The 20,496-nt window shown below is 43.2% G+C and overlaps 1 protein-coding gene across 1 annotated transcript in view; it reads left to right on the forward strand.

The window, feature by feature from the left end:
* Positions 1 to 15,833: 15,833 nt before the first annotated feature.
* The window catches only part of LOC119251183 (patr class I histocompatibility antigen, A-126 alpha chain-like), a gene marked incomplete at its 5' end in the record, with an annotated part of 301,825 nt that continues 297,162 nt past the window's right edge, over positions 15,834 to 20,496 (forward strand). The window contains one exon of the mRNA XM_054698091.1: positions 15,834 to 15,927. Coding sequence (XP_054554066.1) covers positions 15,834 to 15,927 — 94 coding nt within the window. The remainder of the gene's footprint in view (positions 15,928 to 20,496) is intronic.

Genomic DNA, 20,496 nt, shown 5'->3' on the forward strand with positions numbered 1-20,496 from the left:
TTGATACAAATAAATCAAAAGTAAAAAATGAGGGGATAGGTATTTTCACATTTTTGATAGTTCACTTTTTGAAACATCATAACCCCTGACTGAGCAATGGTCATCCCTCCCCCTCTTGTTGCAGCTCAGAGACTGCTCTTAACTGTGTCATCACAATAGTTTTTGGAGAGCACCCCCATCTTTTATATCTATCTATCTATCTATCTATCTATCTATCTATCTATCTACCACATCATTCTACATTTTTGTGGAATGTATGCTTTCTCCTCTTGTAACAGGGTAGTGCCCACGAAAAGGAGAAGTTCCAGGTTCCCTGCCCCACCCAAGGTAGGGTGGAGCTGAGCAGGGAGGAGCAGAAGCTGGAGGAGGAAACTGGAGAAGGAAGGAAGCAGGACAGAGAGCCAGAAGGAGACCTGGAAGAGGCATATGGAGCAGAGAGAACTGTGAAAAAACTGTGCTTGCCTTTTGGTCGTGGACTGGTTGAAACAGATGTGGGTGACTCATGGGGAGGTGACAACGGTGTTTTTTTTGTCTTGATTTTGATTTTGCTCTTTTCCTTCCAGACTTGTTTGGTTGTTTCTGATCCTTTTCTGTGGGTCCCCACCAGAAGGTGCCTTAGACTTGGGGCAGGCTTTCAGGCCTTGCTCGAGGCCAATCCTGTTTGGGTGAACTTTTACCCACGAGGGGACGGGTAACTTTAGGTGCTTGATTTAGAAATTATAGTCTTTGTCTTTTCTGTATTGTTTACTAATTGTATTAAAGCTCCTTTCCATTAAAGTCTTATATGTTTTGTGTTGATGAGGCAGATGGTGGAACCTATTTAGAGCAGGCAGGTTTGGGGGTTCTGGGGTGCCCCTCTCCCTGCCCTGTAACACTCTCAGGTGTAGTCCCCTTAAAATTCCCACCACCAGTTCACCCACGCACCATCAGCATTGTCCTTTGTGTTCTTCCCTCTTCTGTTTCGATCCCTCTCCCTCCCCTGGGAAGTACCCCAATTTTTCTAGAGCCAGGGTCCCCCCACACAGCCATCATTCCTGAAGGAAGAGCTCCAGACCCCAGGGCCCTACCTACTCGAAAACTATTTTGCCAGGCTAGAAAGGACCAAAGGGCACTCCAAGGACAAGTGGGTACAGGTTTCATTATTATCACACTAGTGGGCACCAGACAGGAGAGTCTCCCCCTAAGATCTGGGCCACCAACATACACAAAGATTTCCATTTATACTCAGGAATTTCAGCATTCGTTACGCTGATAAATTTGACAGATTTCATTTTTTTTGTAGTGCGCAGGCCATTTGGTAGAGCACAGGGCTGTTTAGACAAAGGCGGGGGAGGGGTGGTTAGACAAGGATCTGTGCTATGGGAGGGGAAAGGAGCCAGACACTTGACTCCTTTCTTTTGGAATGAGGCCCAGTTAAGATAGAGACCAGGGCCTCCCTGGTGGCTCAGGCGGTTGAGCGCAGCACTGTGAAGCTGTCCGCAGCCTCTGCAGTGCCGGTTTGATCCCCGCCAGCCTTGGAGCAACCCACCTGGCGAGCAGACCTCTCCTGGCTCGCCCCCTGCTCCCCTCAGCAGTGTATTTCGTCAGTCTGCCTGTTCTGTTCCGCGCTCTGTCTCTGGTGAATCCTCTCACCCTCCCGCGCATCTGGCCTGTACCCCAGTTCTTGTATAAATAAAATAAAAATCTTAAAAAAAAAAAAGAGTCAAGTCATAAATTGCTCAGAGGGGAACTTGCAAATGCTAAGATGGTAAACGTGCTAATTGTGCCAGGCGGGTGTGATGGGCCCTTTTACTGCATCGGTTGTTTCATTGCTTTCCCCTTCACCATCAGTTTCAACATTACTTTGGACAGTTTCCACTTCCACAGAACAGGGAGGACACTGTAGGGTAAATGATTGTCAGGCTTTTCTGCTCTTCCGCCATTAGGATTGATGATGGATCCCTGCGGTCCTGAATGCATGTCTGATGGCGGGCACCTGAGAAGGGTGTGGGCATGTGCAGGTGGGTGCACCTGGGCTGAGACGGGGCTTGTAAGGGCGGTGTCGCAGAATGGAAAACGACCAGAAGTGAGAGAACAAGACCATGAGAGAATGCTGGAGCGCCCAGAAAGAGTGAAGATTCTTTTTCTTTTTGTTTTTTAAAGATTTATTTATTTATGCATACAAGAGCTGGGGTAAGGCCTGCGATGAGGAAAGGGGTGGGGGGTGAGAGGATCCACCAGAGATCCACCAGAGTGGCAGATTGACTGAAATACACTGCTGTGGGGAGCAAAAAAAAAAAAAAAAAAGTGAAGATTCACCGGGAGCTATGAGGCCTGCCAGCCTCCTGGCCCCCAGGCACATGGCAGGCAGGGGTGTGCCCAATAAGAGCCTGAAAATCCCAATAAAAGCCTGAAAAAGCCACTGAGGGCTCAAGGACTCCTTCACACTTCTGCATGGGTTCATAGAGATCCTACTCTGAGCCATCATGCCCTTCGGTCATCACACTCACGTTTGGACCCCGGGGAGCAGCTGGAGGAGGAGCAGCAGGGAGGGGAGGAGGCAGAGCTGGGACAAGGCTGATGCTATTGTCCCCAAGGAGCACAGAGCTGGGACAAGAGCAGGCGCCATCTCCTCAGGGCTGGGGAGAAACAGGGCAAGAGGCAGCCAGGCCCACACAGAGGAGCAGGGCAGCCAGGAGCTCTGGGCTCAGGGGGGAGAAGGGACCAGGGACCCCCACCAGCAGGAGCAGGGCCCTTCCTGGTGACTCCTTAGGCCCTGAGACCAAGGACAGACCTGGCTCCTCTCAGGGCTGCTGAGCCTCTGTGCTGCTAGAGACCAAGAGGTTTATTGGAAAAAAACATCCTCCCTTCCCTTCCCACCCCGTGGAACCCACACCCCAGACCCACTCTGCTCAAAACACTGGACCCCTCCATTCCCAGCACCTGGTCCCGGGTGCAAACTGCTCTTCCCTCCTCCTCATCACCCAGTGACTTCCCAGGTCAGAGGCCCAGACCCAGGCCCCCCATGAAGGACAGGCCAGTGCCTGCTTGTGGTCCTATGCCCCTCAGTGTGAGCAGGTGTCATGGAGAAGAATCAGGACACACAATATTGTCCCCAAGGAGTTGGGGTCCCCCCCACAGGCCTCTGTTCTATTCTGCTCTGTCTGCTTCTTTAGTTCACCTGAAGGTCAGTCCCTCCCCAGCCCTGAACTGCCAGGGCCGAAGACAAGGTCCTGCCTCAGACAGAAGGAACCTGGTCAGATCCCCACTGAGGGCTTAGTCCTCCTCCTGGGGGACCTCTGCCTCTGGGTGAGGATCCAGTGGAGGCAGAGCAGTAGAGAAGGGAAATGAGTCCTGATCAGAGAAAACACCCTCAATCAGCAGGCAGAATGAGGGGTACCCGGGACACCCAAATCTGTATGCTCCAAATGGCTTCTGCCATCTGCCTCATAAAGACAGAGCACACTCTGAGTGTGAAAGAACACACCAGAGGAGCGCCAGAGGGGAAGGGAAGATGGTGTTACAGGGCAGGGAGACGGGCACCCTGACCCCGCAAACCTGCCTGCTCTAAATAGGTTCTGCCATCTGCCCCATCAACACAAAACATACGAGACTTTAATGAAAAGTAAATTTAATACAATTAGGGAACAATACAGAAAAGACGAAGAATATAGTTTCTAAATCAAGCACCCAAAGTTACCCATCCCCTCGTGGGTAAAAGTCTACCCAAATGGGATTGGCCCCGAGCAAGGCCCCAAAGCCTGCCACAAGTCTAAAGCATCCTCCAGTGGGGACCCACAGAAAAGGATCAGAAACAACCAGACAAGTATGGGAGGAAAAGCAAAATAAAAAATCAAGGGATAAGCTGCCATTGTCACCTCCCCACAGGTCTCTCATCCACATCTATGTCACCCAGTCCACGACCAAATGGCAAGCGCAGTTTCTTCTCATGTCTCTCTGCTCCATGTGCCTCCTCCAGGTCTCCTCTGGCTCCATCCTCCTTCCTCAGTCTCCTGTGCAGCTTTTTCTCTCCCTGCTCAGCTCCACCCTCCTTTTGGGTGGGGCAGGAAACCTGGAAGCTCCCCCTTTCCTGGAGACCACCCTGTTACAATGGGATAACAGTTTCCCAACAAAACACTGAAAGTTACCCACCCTGTGGGGTAAATGATTGTCAGGCTTTTCTGCCCTCCCGCCATTAGCATCGCATGCCTGATGGAACACCTGCATTTTGTTACACTGTTATATTCAGTTGTATTGTTTACTTCTGTGGGCCAGGGCTGCAGTATTTATATTGGCAAGAGAAGCAGAGAACACAGGAGAGGGACAACTGCCAGAGAACCCAGTAAAGAGTGCCAGCCTCCTGGCACCCCAGCACCCCTGTCTGCCATGTACCTGGTTGCTGCACTACATGTAAAACATCAATAAAAGCCTGAGAAAGCCCCTGAGGGCTCCAGGGCTTTTCTTTACACGTTTGCTCAGATCATAGAGAATCAGCTCTGTGCCTTTCTGGCACTACCAGGCCCCCTCTCCCCAGGGTAGATGACCAGCCAGACTTCATGGGGGGAGGGGCTGCAGCTACAGGATGTACCCCACCCCCACCCCAGCTCTCAACACAGTGCAGCCCCTAAATCCACCCACCTCCTGGGGAGGGGAGCAGGAAGTGACTGGGACTCAAAACTGCCCCAGGAGGACACACTTCTCCCCATTAATGCTTCCTTTTGTTCCAAGTGGAGAGGGAAAAGAGGGGGGTACAGAGCACAGGGCAGGTGTCCCTGGACAAGACTAGGGGATCCTGCACACCCTGCAGGAAGGACACTCACCCCCTCACTGCCTCTCCCAGCCCTTCAGGGCCTGTTCCTGCTGTTCTGTCAGCCCACACTCTTCCTTGTTCTGTCTTGTCAGATATTAATGGTCCTGATCCAGATGGGTTCATCATTTACTTTCCTCTTTAGTGGTCATATGCCGCTAATCTTTCGATTGTTTCAAGTGCTTTTGAAATAGTTCCAGGTAAATACCTAAGGTTGCTGAAAGACAATGGAGAACGTAAAATGAATTGTAATTTTAAAATACAACTACGGATGGGAAGAAGTAAACCCCTTTCTCCAACGTGCCATCCAGTGAAGTTTATGTAGACAAGGTTAAGATGAGGGGGTCACAAGGAAAGGCTCTTCGATAAACGGTGCTGGGGACACTGGACAGCCACGTGCAAAAGAATGAAACTAGACCACTGTCTCCCACCTCACATAAAAATCAATTCAAAATGGATAACAGGCTGGGACTTAAGACCAGAAACCATAAAATCCATGGAAGACAACAAGGACAGAACGCACCATGACATACCAAAAAAAAATAATGTGCTCAGTCTTTGTGAAGTCAGCGCTGAGTAATTTCTCTCTCTCTCTCTCTCTCTCTTTCTCTCTCTCTCTCTTAAAGATTTATTTATACAAGAACTGGGGTGCAGACCAGATGTGCGGGAGGGTGAGAGGATTCACCAGGGACAGCTGGGAACAGAACAGGCAGACTGACTGAAATCCACTGCTGAGGGGAGCAGCGGGCAAGACAGCAGAGGTCTGCCGTGCCACTGCAGAGGCTGCGGACAGCTTCACAGTACTGCACTCAACTACCTGCACCACCAGCGATGCCCTAATTTCTCATTTTTACAACCATTTCCTGCTTGCTGCTGTGCTTTTCTTCTGTCACCTTCTTCACATAACTGTGGTCTCTTTCCTCAAAGGAAGAATGCCCCTCCAGTTCTACCCCACAATGTAAATTATTGTCCACAGTTGAAGTCAAAGAGGTGAACGTCTTCATGGTGAGCTGAGCCATTAATAAGTGGCCTTAAGATTTGAAGACATGAAAATCACCATCATGAATGGAAACTGAATGGCTTCATCAAAACTATTCCCAGTTACCTGCACACTTACCTGCAACCACACTTACCTGCAACCTGAGTGTAGCTTCCTCCTTGTCTTCCTGTGGGAAGAATCATCATGTGAGGCAAGGGAGGAGTCAGCCCACGCAGTCTTTAAGGAATCTTCTAATCCTGGAATACTGTGACTAAAGACCCAGGTCAGGACTGGGAAAAATGAAGAAAGGAGGTGAGGGGGGACTGAACCAAATGCCCTCTGGGCAACACCCATGTGTGTGGATGGTACTTCCCATTAACCAGGCAGGGCAAGTTCTCCCTGGGACATGAAAGCCCCCAGTGGACAAGATCCCCCACTCCCTTCCCTACCTGAGCGTTTCTTCCTCCACATCACAGCTGCAGCCACCTCAGCTCCAGTGAGCACAGCTCCAAGGAGAACCAGGCCAGCAGTGATGCCCGCAGTGGGGATGGAGGGCTGAGGAGGGGACACTGGAAGGGAAGGGAAGGGGAGACCCCAGTCCTTAGTCTGACCCTTAGAAGTTCTCAGAGGACTCCTGATTCTCCTGAGAAGAGGCTCTGTGCCTAAGTCCCCCTAGTTACCCTATCTCAAGATAAGGGGCTCCAGCAGCCCCTCATGCTGAAGATACACATGTATCTCTGCTCCTCTCCAGAAGGCACCACCACAGCCGCCCGCTTCTGGAAGTTTCCATCCCCCAAGCCTGGTCTCCACCAGCTCCGTGTACGGGGCCAGGTCAGGGTAGAAGCCCAGGACCCAAAACCTCAGGTTGATGTCATGCTCAGAGATGGGGTGCTGGGTCACACGTGCCCTTTGGGGGCCTGAGCGGGAAGAATAGGACATTTTATGGTTGCTATTTCCTCTATGGTCACTGAAGCAGCCTCATGACCATCCTCAGAATGGACAGGAAAACATGCTTGGAGGGAGGAAGCACAAACCCCAGAAACCAGCCTGGTCTGAGAGTCCAGGATAGCAGGTGGGAGCCCAGGGAGGGATGCAGGTCTCTAAACATTTTGTTGCTGACTTAGGTGGAGGGTGATGACACAGACAGGCAGGAGTGAGATCTCCAAAAATGCTCTCTGACCAAAAAACAAGATCTTGAGAGAGAAACTCATTGTTCCTACGATGGCTGCCGGCGAAAAGGGTCCTGTGCAGGGTGATTTCAGGGATGGTCTCCCCTCTTTCTCGGGAGAAACTGGATTCCTTAACTGTCCTTCAGAAACAATAGGACCCTCTGGGCCAATCTCTATTCAGAGCTTGAAAACTTGAGAGACAGTTCTCTCTCTGACCAGAAGGGGGCGCTTTTCTGACCATTCAGTTTTCCCTGTGGGGTGTGAGCCTCAGGGAGATCAAAGGCCCTGTAGCCCCTTTTACCTCTGAGCTGCAGCGCCTCCTTCCCCATCTCCAGGAGACTTGGGATCCACTCCAAGTACCTGCCCTCCGGGTTGTTCATTTCGTGCTTTACCCAAACTCCCTCCTCCACTATGGCAGGTGCCATAGCCTCTGGGAATCACTGTGACCCTCACTAGGGGCAAAGGTCTCTGGGGAATGGGAGCTGTGACCTGGCCCTGGGCAAGCATTGTTCACTGTCTTAGCTCTGGTTGAAGCAGCCATGCAGGTCCTCCAGGAGCCATTAGGGCAGCTTGAACCTCTGTGCCTATTGTCTTTGGTTCTCTCTCCTTGTCCAGGTCCTCCTGCCCCACCTGCTCCACCCTGGGCTCCAGCATCTCCACACTGTGACCTGGAGAGTCTCTGTCAAGACGCCTGAACTGTGCGTGGTCCATGTAGCCCACTGCGATGTACCGGGGCTCCTTGAGGCTGGGCTGGGAGGTCTTGATTTCTAAAAGCCTTAAAGAGTGGGAGCCTGGGGGCAGGACGGTGAAAGTCAGGCTGAACCTCCTTCCTGCACTGTTCCTGAGTCCCAGGGAGATGGGGCATGAGGGGAGAAAGTGTTCAGGAAGGGAGGAGGCTTGAGAGCTTCAAAAGGGGCATCAGGTGGAGAAGGAGTGGGGCTCAGGGGGACAGAAGCGGAAGCTAGGGTGGCGGGGACAGAAAGGGACTAGGATTGAGAGGAACCGTGGGAGGACAGAGGAGCCTAAGGCAACAGCCTCTAACAGAGAAGACTTTTCCCTCCTCCCTGCTCTCACCAGCCCAGGTTTGGGCCACAGCCCTGGAGAGAAGCAGCAGGAGGAGGGTTGGGGGCCCCATAACCAGCACTACTGAGGTCAGGGGAGCTCCTGACTCTAGGCTGGTGGGTGGAAACTTACCTGGGGGCCATGCTGATTGGTTTCACTGGGAACCATCTAGGCACTGGGGACTGAGAACGGGGATGAGCATTCACAAGTGTCCAGGGCCCAGCACAGGTGGTGGAGACAGAAGTGCAGCAACATGGATAGAGCTAGAAGGGATCATGCTCAGCGAAATAAGTCAGAAAGAAAAAGAAAAATACCAGCTGGTCTCACTCAGAGCAGGAATTTAAAAACCTAAATAAGGGACCAGGAAAAAAGACTAATTAATACAAAGTAAAAATCAAAATCAACAAGCAACTATAAACCAGAGACACCCTATGGGGGGGCAGGGAGAGGAAGGACTCGGGTCAAAATAAAGGAGGGGGTGCAATTGTATGGGCAATATAACCAAGATGAAAATGCAGACATTGTGCAAAAATGAAAAATGATATAAGAATTATATAAAATAAAATATTAATTTAAAAAAAGAAAAAAATGCTTTTATTCTTTGGGTGCAGCAGGAACATTGCTCCTCAAATTGTTTTCGCCCGTGGGATGAGGAGATGTTGAGTGTTCTAACCTCAGTGTCTCTGACATTTACATCCATGAGCTCCTACAAAGATTCACTTCTAAGACATCGTGGTTGTTTGAATGATTGTTCCCAAAAGGAATTGATTAATGGATCCATGTTCACCCCCAAAGAAATTTCTAATGGGCTGCAACAAGGTTCTATCTGTAACTCTGTACACTTTATCATTCACTCACGAAGATGTGAAAGTCAGACTCTGGATAATTAGAATACAAAAGCAATGGATATAGGCTGCAAAGGTGTTCTGAAGTTCAGTTAGTAAAAATGATGTCATAATCATAAGAATAGAACAGGACTTGAGACTAAACTGAGGTTTAAATATAAATGTTAATGTGGATTAAACTAATTGCTATTCAAAAAAAAAAAAGAAAACTAAAACAATGTGTTCTCCAGTGAACACTGGCAGGGCTGTCCTTCCAGCACATCTTTTCTAGAAATTAACTCTCTACCTATACAGAATGGTAGCCACATAAGCACTTAAGGTACAACATGACGTAGGTGATAAGACCAGAAGTGGACACTTTACCCAAGAAAGAGACTCTATTTCTGAGGATTCCAAAATCAGATCTGAGAATGGTAAGACAGTCCCTTTTAGGAAGTCTGGGGTCTAAGAAGTAAAACCTTGGGTTGGCAGGTAGCCATGTCTCCACTATGGGGGCAACACAGGGATCTGATCTGTATAGACAATAACAGGAGAGGCTTCTTTCAAATTTTAGTTTCCTTGGGTCAGTTGCTTCTGTGGCTGAGGTGCATCTTTATCTCTTAGTGTCATTCTACTGTAATAACATGACAGAATCTAGTAAATTCCCTTTTAACTCAAGCTAATTAAGTTTCTGTCATTTGCAACACAAAATGTCAGTAATAATATTTAAACTTGACCTCCAACATCGTGTCTGGAATAAGGGTGGAATAATAATAAAGTATTAAATCTCTAGGTAGTACTAATAAAGTATTAAATCTAAGCTCTACCCTGATTATACTACGGTGGACTACAGTGGTCATTTCCAGGTTCAGTTTTCTAAAGATGACTGTCAAGGGGTAGGTCTGAAGGAAGAGGATGTAGCTGTACAGAAATGTTTGAAGAGTTGTCATGTGGAAAACAGGGAAGCTGGTCTGTGTTGTCCAATGAACAAAACTGACAGCAAAAGTTGAAGGCTGGAATGTAATATGCAAGTTTCCTTTCTCAGTATTAGAGCTATCCAATAATGGATGGATTATCTAGTGGAAGATCAAGGCCGTCATCAATGGGAAGATTGCCTCACAATTCGTATATTTACTTATTTGGTAATTTGAAATAGGTAGCAATTAATTGTTAGTTTATAATTTATTGAAGATTTTCCATACGTGAACTGTTGTGTTTGACATATGCTTTATATGAATTTACTCATGTAAACTTCATAATGATCATATGAAATAAGGAATGCCATATCCATTAAAATTATTTATCAACTATTGTGGCAAAGGGTAATATTGTGGCAATTTTTAAAATGCAAAAGCTAATTTCTGGAATGATGCTACTGTTCGTTTCAATTGTCATAAGTACTTGTAATTTTACCATTACATGGAATATTTTAGGTTAATAGATAGTTCTCAATTTTGACTCAATTCTATAACAAATTGTAACCTTTCAGGTTTTTAATAAGTATAAGCTATAGCACTTCCCTTTCCATTATGATTAAGTTAGTTATAATTACTCAATTAACTCCCTGTTGTGCTTTCAGGAAGTGGTGAATAATGTGGTGAATAATGTCCTTTCATTTTTTTACATAGTAGGAAAACTGACTCTTGTCTTAATATTTCAGAGTTGTGAAATTCAATTATTTCATCTTTCATAGGTAGGTAAGACATGGAGTTTTACTTATTTATTTTACTATGAATCAAATCCCCAAATCTTTAAATTTATCTGCTCCATAAAGATTCCAAAACAAACTACTAAGTGGTCTGCTTAACATCAGATTGAATGTGGAGGGAAGATAACCCAAAGTAGATAAGTAGCCCAACTTACCATATTCTTTATAAAATAACAAAATATTATCTATCACACTAAATACTAACACACATTTTTTAGAGACTACAGAAATAAACCCATACTTATATGGACAATTAATCTATGACAAAGGAGCCAAAATTATAGATTAGAGAAAGGAAACTTTCTTCAACAAATGGTACTAGGAAAACTGGACAGTCACATGCAGAAAAATGAAACTAGATCACTGTCTCATACCACATACAAAAGTTAACTCAAAATGGAATAGAGATGTGGATGTAAGATCTGAAATCATAAAAAATACATAGAAGAAAACATAAGCAGAACACTCTACTACATTGACTTCAGGGATGTATTTGGGGAATTGACTCCAACGGCAAGGTAAACAGAAGCAAAAATAAACAAATGGGATGACACCCAACTGAAAAGTTTGCACAGTGAAATAAACTATCATTAAAATAAAAAGATGCCCCACTGAGTGGAAGAAAATATTTGTATTTTCTAATATCAAAGATCTACAAAATTCAGCAACAAAAATTATCCAATAAAATAGACGCTTCTCCAAACAAAACATATAGATGACCAGCAGGAACATGAAAAAATGTTCATCATCACTTTTCATCATATGTAAATCAAAACCACAATGGGTTACCACCTTACATTGTGAGAATGACCCATATTGATAAGACCAGAACAAGTGTTGGGGAGGATGTTGGTGGGATGCAGACAGGGCTAGCCCTTATAGAAAACAGTATGGAGTTTGCTCAAAATATTAAAAACAGATCTGATGGTTGATCCAACATTCCTAGGTATCTATCTGAAGTTACTTAGATATGCCCTAGAAGAATTACAAAAAGACTAATTCAAAGGGATATTTGCACTCCTATGTTCGCTACAGCACTATTTGCATTGGTTATAGAAATAACCTCAGTGCCCAAGGATAGATGAGTGGGTAAAGAAGTTGTGGCATACATGTACAATGAATATTACTCAGTTTAAAAATAGATGAAAATTTGCCAGAACAACATGCATAGAACTGGAGGGGATTATGCTAAGGAACTAAGAAGAAGAAAGACAAATACTGAATGATTTGATTCATATATGAAATACAGAGAAATAAACAAAAGGAACAGACAAAACTAATATAAACAAACTAGAAATATGGCTGCAGAATAGAGGCTACAGAGGGGATGAGTGGGAAGGAGGCTCAGTGGTCTGTGGAGAGGATTCTGGGTATACATGTGTGGTAGGCATGGTGTGGAAACATACAGCTTATGAGGCGTGAACCTATATCCCTAAATTATATACAGTGTTGTAAATCAATGTTCCCTCAAAAAGTTATAGAAACATTAAAAATATATTTTAGCTTAGAGAAACTCTGTAATTATCAATTTAATTTTAAACCCAATTTTTTTACCAGACACTATAAAAATTCTGCTACAGTACAAGATTTTTGCTTAATTTCCTCATTCTCTTTTCCTCGTTTGTCCTACATTTTTTTTTTCTTTTTAAAATGTCTGCTTAAAAGACTATACATAAATATACAAAGATCATAGCTAAACCAGATGCAGAGAGACTAACAGTTAATGACAAATGCTGGAGATTCTTTTCCAGTTAAATATTGAGGACCAGGCGGCTGAGTAGGCCTAACAAAAGAACAAATGCTTATGAGGGTTACAAAGATGGAGTAAGAAGAACTAGTTCTCATTTGGATAAAATTAAGTTATTTAATGAAAGCATGTAAGAAGGATTTGAAATCAAAGTAAAAGTGAAATTAAGTTAAATCATTTATTCACTCCTATACAAAAGGGAAGTTTTTGCCATTTGTAAAATTTCTTTTCAAAATTAATGCTTAGGACAAATGCTAGTATTTGGTGCCTTACAGCTGCATGTAGTAAATGAACTGTCCATGTAGTTTGACTTCACCCAGAAGCTAAGGACCTCAGAAGCATTTTAAGATGTTTGTGAAACACAAATGAAATGAGTCATCAGAGATATGCTGCAATATGTGTTTGAGATACATGCTCATACATGTGGATAATATTTGTTCTCAAGCAGATGAATATTGCTGTTGCCAAGGTGGTCACTATTTAGAAAGTAATCAAATGAAGACAAGATAACTACTTTTGTTAGGCAAGGTAGCACTGTTTTGTCTTAAATTTATTTCATAAAAATTCCTTTTTTAAGTATACAATAGAAGGTACTGAGAAAATAGTGTCTCAAAAATGTTTTAGAGGGCCTCCCCAGTGGCGCAGAGGTTGAGCGCTGGCTTGCGAAGCTACCCACGGCCTCTGCGGCGCCGGTTCGATCCCCGGCTGCTCCCCGGCCACCAGAAGAGGGTCCCACATGGCACGCAGACCTCTCCTGCCGCCCGCTGCTCCCCTCAGCAGTGTACTTCGCTCCCTCTGCCTGCTCTGCTCCCTGCTCTGGCTCTGGTGAATTCTCTCACCCTCCCGCACTTCTGACTGTACCCAGTGCATGTATAAACAAAACAAACAAATAAATAAATAAAAACATGCCTCTATAAAAAAAAAAAAGTATATAGTGTTCTACTACTTACTTTTTAAAAAAATGTTTTAGAAATATTTATAGACTCGAATTATTTAGACTTGCTCTAGAACTTTGTTAGTGGGTATGGTGAGGCATCTTTATATTAAGGTGTGGAAAATTGTTCAAAAAATCTACATGGTATTGTAATCCAATGATAATTCCAAGAACTTTTTATTACAGTTTTGATTTGCATTTTCCTGATGATAAGTGACAATGAATATTCTTTTCCTTTGATGTCTTCTTTTGCTATCTCATATTTTTGTATTTTCACTGAATGAGAACAAAAACCAATGTTTTGTTTTCCACTGAGACAACATTGGCTCACAACACTGTCTATGATTCAGAGGTATAGGTTTACGCCTCTTTAGGTATATTTTACCACACCACACCCACCACCAGGCACCCTCACTCCTCCACATTTTCCCCCTGTGTCTGTTCGCCATCTGCATGTCTTAATTGGAGAAGTGTCTATTTTGTTCTCCTGCCCATTTTTTGATTAGGTTATTTGCTTTCCTTTTGCTAAGTTGTATGAGTTCTTTGTAGATTTTGTGCAGATTTTGGTATCAATCCCTTGTAGAATGTGTGATGTACAAATACTTTCTTCCCCTCAGTAAATATCTTTTATTTTAATGATAGTTTATTTTAACGATATTTAACTCACTGTGCAGAAGCTTTTAGTTTGTTATATTGCCATTTGTTTATTTATTTATTTATTTTTAAATCTATGAATGATGTATTTTATTTATTTTTTTTAAAGATTTGTTTATTTATTTATACAAGCACTGGGTACAGTCAGAAGCACGGGAGGGTGAGAGAATTCACCAGAGCCAGAGCGGGGAGCAGAGCAGGCAGAAGGACCGAAGTACACTGCTGAGGGGAGCAGCGGGCGGCAGGAGAGGTCTGCGCGCCATGTGGGACCCTCCTCTGGTGGCCGGGGAGCAGCCAGGGATCGAACCGGCGCCGCAGAGGCCGCGGGCAGCTTCGCAACCCTGCGCTCAACCGCTGCGCCACCGGGGAGGCCCATCATTTGTTTATTTTGCTTTTGTTTACCTTGTCTTTGGAGTCAAGTCCCCCAAAACATCCTTGAAGCCAATATTGTGGAGTGTTTTGTCTATGTTTTTCTTCTATGTACTTTATGACTTAAGGTCTTACATTCATGTCTTTAATACATTTTGAGTTTATTTTTGTGTATGGTGTGAAACAGTGGTCACGTTTAATTTTTGTGCATTTGGTTGTCCACTTTTCCCAGTGTCATTTATTGAAGGGACTTTCCTTTTCCCAATGTATATATCGTCTTGGCTCTTTTGTTGAAGATTACTTGTCTGTATAAGCATGGGTTTATTTCTGGGTGTTTAATTGTATTCCAATGATCTACTTGTCTGTTTTATTCAGTTACCATACTATTTTTATTATTATAGCTTTGTGGTATAGTCTGAAGTCTAGTAGTGTAATTCTTCTGTTCTTTTGGTTTGGATTGCTTTAGCAAGATATCACTCAACTCACACCTGTGAGAATGGCCCATAACAAAAATATCAGAAACAACAATAGGGCCTCCCCAGTGGCGCAGTGGTTGAGCGCTGGGCTGCGAAGCTACCCACAGCTTCTGCAGCGCCGGTTCAATCCCATCTGCTCCCCAGCCACAGGAGAAGGGTCCCGCATGGCGCAAAGACCTCTCCTGCCGCCTGCCGCTCCCCTCAGCAGTGTACTTTGGTCCTTCTGCCTGCTCTGCTCCCCGCTCTGGCTCTGGTGAATTCTCTCACCCTCCCGCGCTTCTGACTGTACCCAGTGCTTGTATAAATCAATCAATAAATAAAAATTAAAAAAAAAAAACAACAATATTGATGAGGAGAAAAAGAAACCCTCATATACTGTTCGTGGGACATTACACTGGTTCAGCCTTTATGGGAACAGTATGGAGGTTTCTCAAAAAAGTAAAATATATCTTCCGTATGGTCTGGCAATTCCATTCCTAAGTATCTATTTACCAAAACGCAAAAACACTCACTTAAAGAGATAGATGAATTCCTATGCTAATTGTGGCACTGTTTATAACAGCTGAGTTGTGGAAGTAGTCTAAGTTCCCGAGGACTGATGGGTGAATAAAGAATTTATGGTAAATTTACACAATGAAATACTGTTCAACTACCACAAAAAAATGAAGTCATGCCATTTGCAACAACATGGAGGAAACTGATGGAACTGGAGGGGATTACACTAAGTGAAGTAAGTTGGAGAAAGACAAATACTGGATGATTATACTCAAATACGGAACATCAAAACAAAGGAACAGACACAGTTAAATCAAACCCTAGAAATCCTACCATAGAATTGAGGCTACCAGAGGGGGTGTTGGGGGAGAAAAAGGGGGGAACCACAATGGACTGGTGGAGGGTTGTGGGTGCTTTGGTGGTGGGTGTGGAATGACAACATGCATCTGAAGGGGTGCGGGGGTAAGTAGGGGGGAAGCTTCAGGCTTTTCTGCCCTCCCACTGTGCATGCGCACTCGGCCAAATGGCGTGGCGCGCCATGTGGCCTGGCGTGCGTGGCGTGGCGTGCGTGGCGTGGCGTGCGTGGCGTGCGTGGCGCGGCGCAGCGCAGCGCAGTGTGGTGCGGTGCCGAGGCCGGAGGAGGGGCTGGAGTGGCCGAGCGGACGGAGCGCGGCGACGACTGAGCGCGGAGAGCGTGACGACACCAACGGGGCTGCTGGAGCCGGTAATGAACCTCCCCGGGGCGGCGGGTTGCCCAGTTCTCGCGTGTGTAAATAAATAAATCTTTAGAAAGAAAACATTTGTCCCAACAGAAGGTGTCCTTGGGGGACGTCACACGTTCTCTCAGAGAAAACCCCTGTTCCCGTCTCTGCGTGACGCGCCCGCGCTGGTGCTCGTGACCGTCTTCGCGGTCACCCGGCGGCGGGTCGCGGCTCCTCGTGGTTCTCACGTCCCCGCCCCGCCCAGCGCGAGTCCCCGGGCCTGGGCCCGAGACAGACGGGGACGCGCGAGGCCCGGACACTCCCCGCGGGGATGCGGGTGACGGGACGGGCGTGTCCACTTCTGGGGCAGAGACTCCCTGGGTCCTGCTCCCTGGTGAGCTTGGCGGGTCCTCGAGGTCACTTTCGAGGGTGAATATGAAGTTAGAGAGAGAGGGGGGGGGTAAATTTGGGAACTGTCCCTTCTTGTGTAACTGTGCAGACTTAGGCAAATCATTTTATTTCTCTGAAGCTCAGATTCTTCAGTAACACTTTTCTTAAAATACCAGCCCCCCAGGAGGAGTGTGAGGAGGAAATGGAATGATGCGTGTGAAGAAGTGAGTGCAGTGTTTGTCAGGAGATGGTTCCACCATTCTCCTTCCTGATCCCACAGGAAAGAAGGGAATCCCGGTGATGATAATGCAGTGCACTTTGTAGTCATGTAGACGTTACAAAGGAAATGTCACACTTTCATAGTTCTTAAACTAGAGTTTGAAAATAACTTTAAAATTACCTTGCTTTTGTTTTTATCTTTTTTTTAAACGGAGGTCAAAAGACCTTATGTAAAGTATCCACAGTCACCCAACTAGGTAATGGCGAGATAATAATTCAAACAGGGGTCATATTTTGTTCCTAAATATGCTTTTTTGGATATCTTATCTTATTAAGTTTGTCTTAAAGTAATAGCACTTTATAATCACAAACCAATGCAAGATTTTCTCATCTAATTCCTACAAAAATATCTAGGTAGGTAGCATTATTTTCCCCATTAAGAAATCAGAATGGAGGTTCAGGTAATAACTACAAGTTAGGTAATAACTACAAGTCTGCAAATTATGAAGTACCCTCTGAGAACTGCTTTATGTGTATTCCATGAAATTTGACATCGTGTGTTTTTTTTATGAGTTTGTTCAAAATATTTTCTAGTTTTGCTTGTGATTTGTTTGACCCAAGAAAATATGGTTTTGTGTATTAAGGGTATTAAAAATGTGCCTTTAAATTTCTGAATATTTGGAGATTTAATGGATTTGAACTGTCCAATATGATATTCATTCGTCAATTGTGGATATTTAATTTATTTAAATGAATTTAAATTAAAATTCAGTGGCTAAACCATTCTAGCCAAATTTTAATTGCTTAAAAGTCATATATGGATAATGGGTACCATATTTGGGCAGGACAGATATAGAACCTTTTCATCATTACAGAAAATTCTATTGTAATATTTTGCTAATGATTTCTAATCTAATACTGTTACAGCCTAAGAACAGGCTTTGTTTGTATGATTTTGACTTTTGACATTTATTGAGACTTGTTTTATGTCTCGGAATATAGTCTACCTTGGTGAATTTTGCAAGTGCACATGAAAAGATTATACAATTCTTTTCTGTTCTTGGGTGTAGTGTTCTATAACTTTCAACTAAGTTGATTTGTATCTGCTATGTCTTTGTTAAATTTTTGTCTTATCATCAATTGCTGAGATATAGATGCTAAAATCTGCAACAATAATTTGAATCTGTCTATACTTTTTATTAGTTCATAAGAGAACTAGTAATATGACAGCTTTAAAATTTTTAAGATTTCTTGATGACTTAACCCTTTTATCATTATGAAATGCCTATCTTGATAATACTCTTTGAAGTCTACTTCTATTATAAAATATGGTAATGGAAGATGTGTTATGTAGTATTTCAATGCTGTATATTTTCCATTCTTTCATTTTCAATTTTTCTTTTTTTTTAAGATTTATTTATTTATGCACACAAGAAATTGGGTGTAGACCAGAGGTGCAAAGGGTGGGGGGTGGTGAGAGGATTCACCAGAGAGAGTGGGGAGCAGAACAGGAAGATCTACTGAAATATACTGCTGAGGGGAGAAGTGGGTGGTGAGACAGGAGAGGTCTGCTGTGCCATGTGGGTTGCGCCTTGGCTGGCTGAGGGTAGAACTCATGCTGCAGTGGTTGGGGAGAGCTTGATAGTGCATGTCTTTAACCCCTGCGCCACCAGGGAGGCCCCCTTTTCTGTTGTCACTATGTTTAAAGAGTGTTACTTGTCAAAAACATCTACTTTGATGTTGCATTCTTTAGCCAGTCTGAGTCTGCATCTTTTAATTTCTTTTTTTAGTTATTATTAGCATATGTGGGTTTTAAACGACAATGCTGATATTTGATTTTTACTGTTGCATTTGCTCTTTCTTTGTTCCTCCCTTTTTATTGTTAATTAAGTATTTTTAGGTATTCACTTTTATTTTTATTTTCTATATTAGGTATTATCTTTAGTTATATCATTTTATGTTATTTTCTTAGTGGTTGATTTAAAAATTACATTATACATCTCTACCTTGTCATATGTATATAATAACAAAATTCTGTTACTTTACAATGTAAGTATATTAAAATAGCATATTTTAATTATCATTCTCTCTTCCCCTGTGCTCTGTCTTGCCACACATTTTTTTATTTCTAAATATGGTACAACCTAACATTACATTGTTACTATTTTTACTTTATAAGCTTAATAGTTTTTAAAATGTATGTATTTGTGTGTGTGTGAGTTTGTCACTTATATCTACTGAGATGTCTTTTCTTTTTCCAGTGTTCTTCACACCTTCCTGAATAACTGGGTCTCTACTTGGTATTTTTCTTTTTGAACTAAACATTTTAGTATTCCTTTAGTATTTCTTAAATTAATACATTTTAGTATTCCTTCTAGAAGTCTATTTAAGACAATTTCTTTCACCTTTTCCTTTGGGAAATATCTTAATTTTTGAAAGATAATTTAACTAGTTCTAGAATTCTAGACTAATACGTTTTTCTGTTTAACACTTTAAAGTTGTCATGGCCGTGTCTTCTGGCCTCTATTGATTCCAATGAGGAGATATAATTTCTATTGTTTTTCTCTTTTCTGTAATGTGTTTTGTTTTCTCTTGTGGCTTTTAAGTTTTTCTTTTCATGTTTGATTTTAAGCAGTTAGACAGTGATGTATAATTTTGGTATTTCTTTGTATTTATTCTTCTGAGTCTATTGTATCTTGGGTCAATGGCTTTCATATGTTCTGGACCATTAAAGTATTTCTACTGGAAATCAAGTTATGTATTTATTAGCATGTTTATCTTGAACGCAAATATGTTTTAAAATCACATTGTCTGTTTTCAGTGACACTGATTCCTTCCTCTGCTGTAGACAACATAATAAACTCATTGACAGTATTATTTGTCTGTAATATAGATTTCATTTATAGCATTTGCATTTGACTCTGAAATTGCCCAAACATGTTCACTTATTCTATTTCTTTCATCTTAAATGTTTATAAACATTATTTTAAAGTGTCTGCCTTATAATTCCAACAACAATTTTATTCTGTCGGTAAGTTTCATTTACTGTTTTCTCTTTGAGGAAATATTAGTTTTCTTACTTTTTCTATGTGTTTTATAATTTGATTTTGATTAAGATTAAATTCAGACATTAATTATACAGGAATAGTAGAGTCTGAAGAAAACAGCAATCATCTCTAGAGAAAGGGCAGACTTTTGTTATCTGGCTCACCATTAGTGAGACGATTTGAGACAATCTAGTCAGTAGTGGAGCTAGGCCTATAAGGTTTTGTGGCTTTAGTTATTCAGTTCACTATAGGTTTCATGTTACGTGGTAGAGGAATCACAACTTTCTGTAGGGGAAGAGAGGAAGTTTCTCCCTACCCCTTTGGGTTCTTGTAGACTGGCTGAACAACAAATTAATGTCAGATATATCAGTAGGAAAAAAACAAAATTGAGTTACATTCCTATGGAGAATTTAAGTGGATGTGAATTCCAGGGTCAGTGGGGGCAAATGAGGGTATGCATCCTTAGCTAAGGAATAAGATAGAGGCCAGGGACTTCAAGGAGAGAGGAAGGGAACTCACATTATGAGGACTGGGTGACTCATATGACAAAGACCAGATTTTTGAATTAGACGTTTGCCCTGCCTTGTACGTAGGTTTCTACCATCAAAGGGTTCTTTCTGGTAAAAAGCCTCATTCTGAATAATAGTCTCAATTTTCATTTTTCAAGCTAGTTAAGGGAGTGGTAAAAGTTTCCCCTATGAGAACCTGCAGGGTCTTTATTAACCTTAGTTTGAAATAATCCACATGCCAAATTGACACATCTCCATCAAGCCTCTTCTAAAACACTTACAGAGGCCTATCCTCCACTTCCCTTTAGCAGAAACTGGGATATGAACACCTGGGAGTATTTAATCACTCCTTTCTTTCTTTTTTTTTTTTTTTAAAGATTTATTTATTTATGCATACAAGAACTGGGGTACAGGCCAGAGTTGTGGG

This window comes from Talpa occidentalis, unplaced genomic scaffold, assembly GCF_014898055.3.
Source record: "Talpa occidentalis isolate TD23 unplaced genomic scaffold, MPIMG_talOcc4v2.1 talOcc4.2, whole genome shotgun sequence".
Taxonomy (NCBI): Eukaryota; Metazoa; Chordata; class Mammalia; order Eulipotyphla; family Talpidae; genus Talpa; species Talpa occidentalis.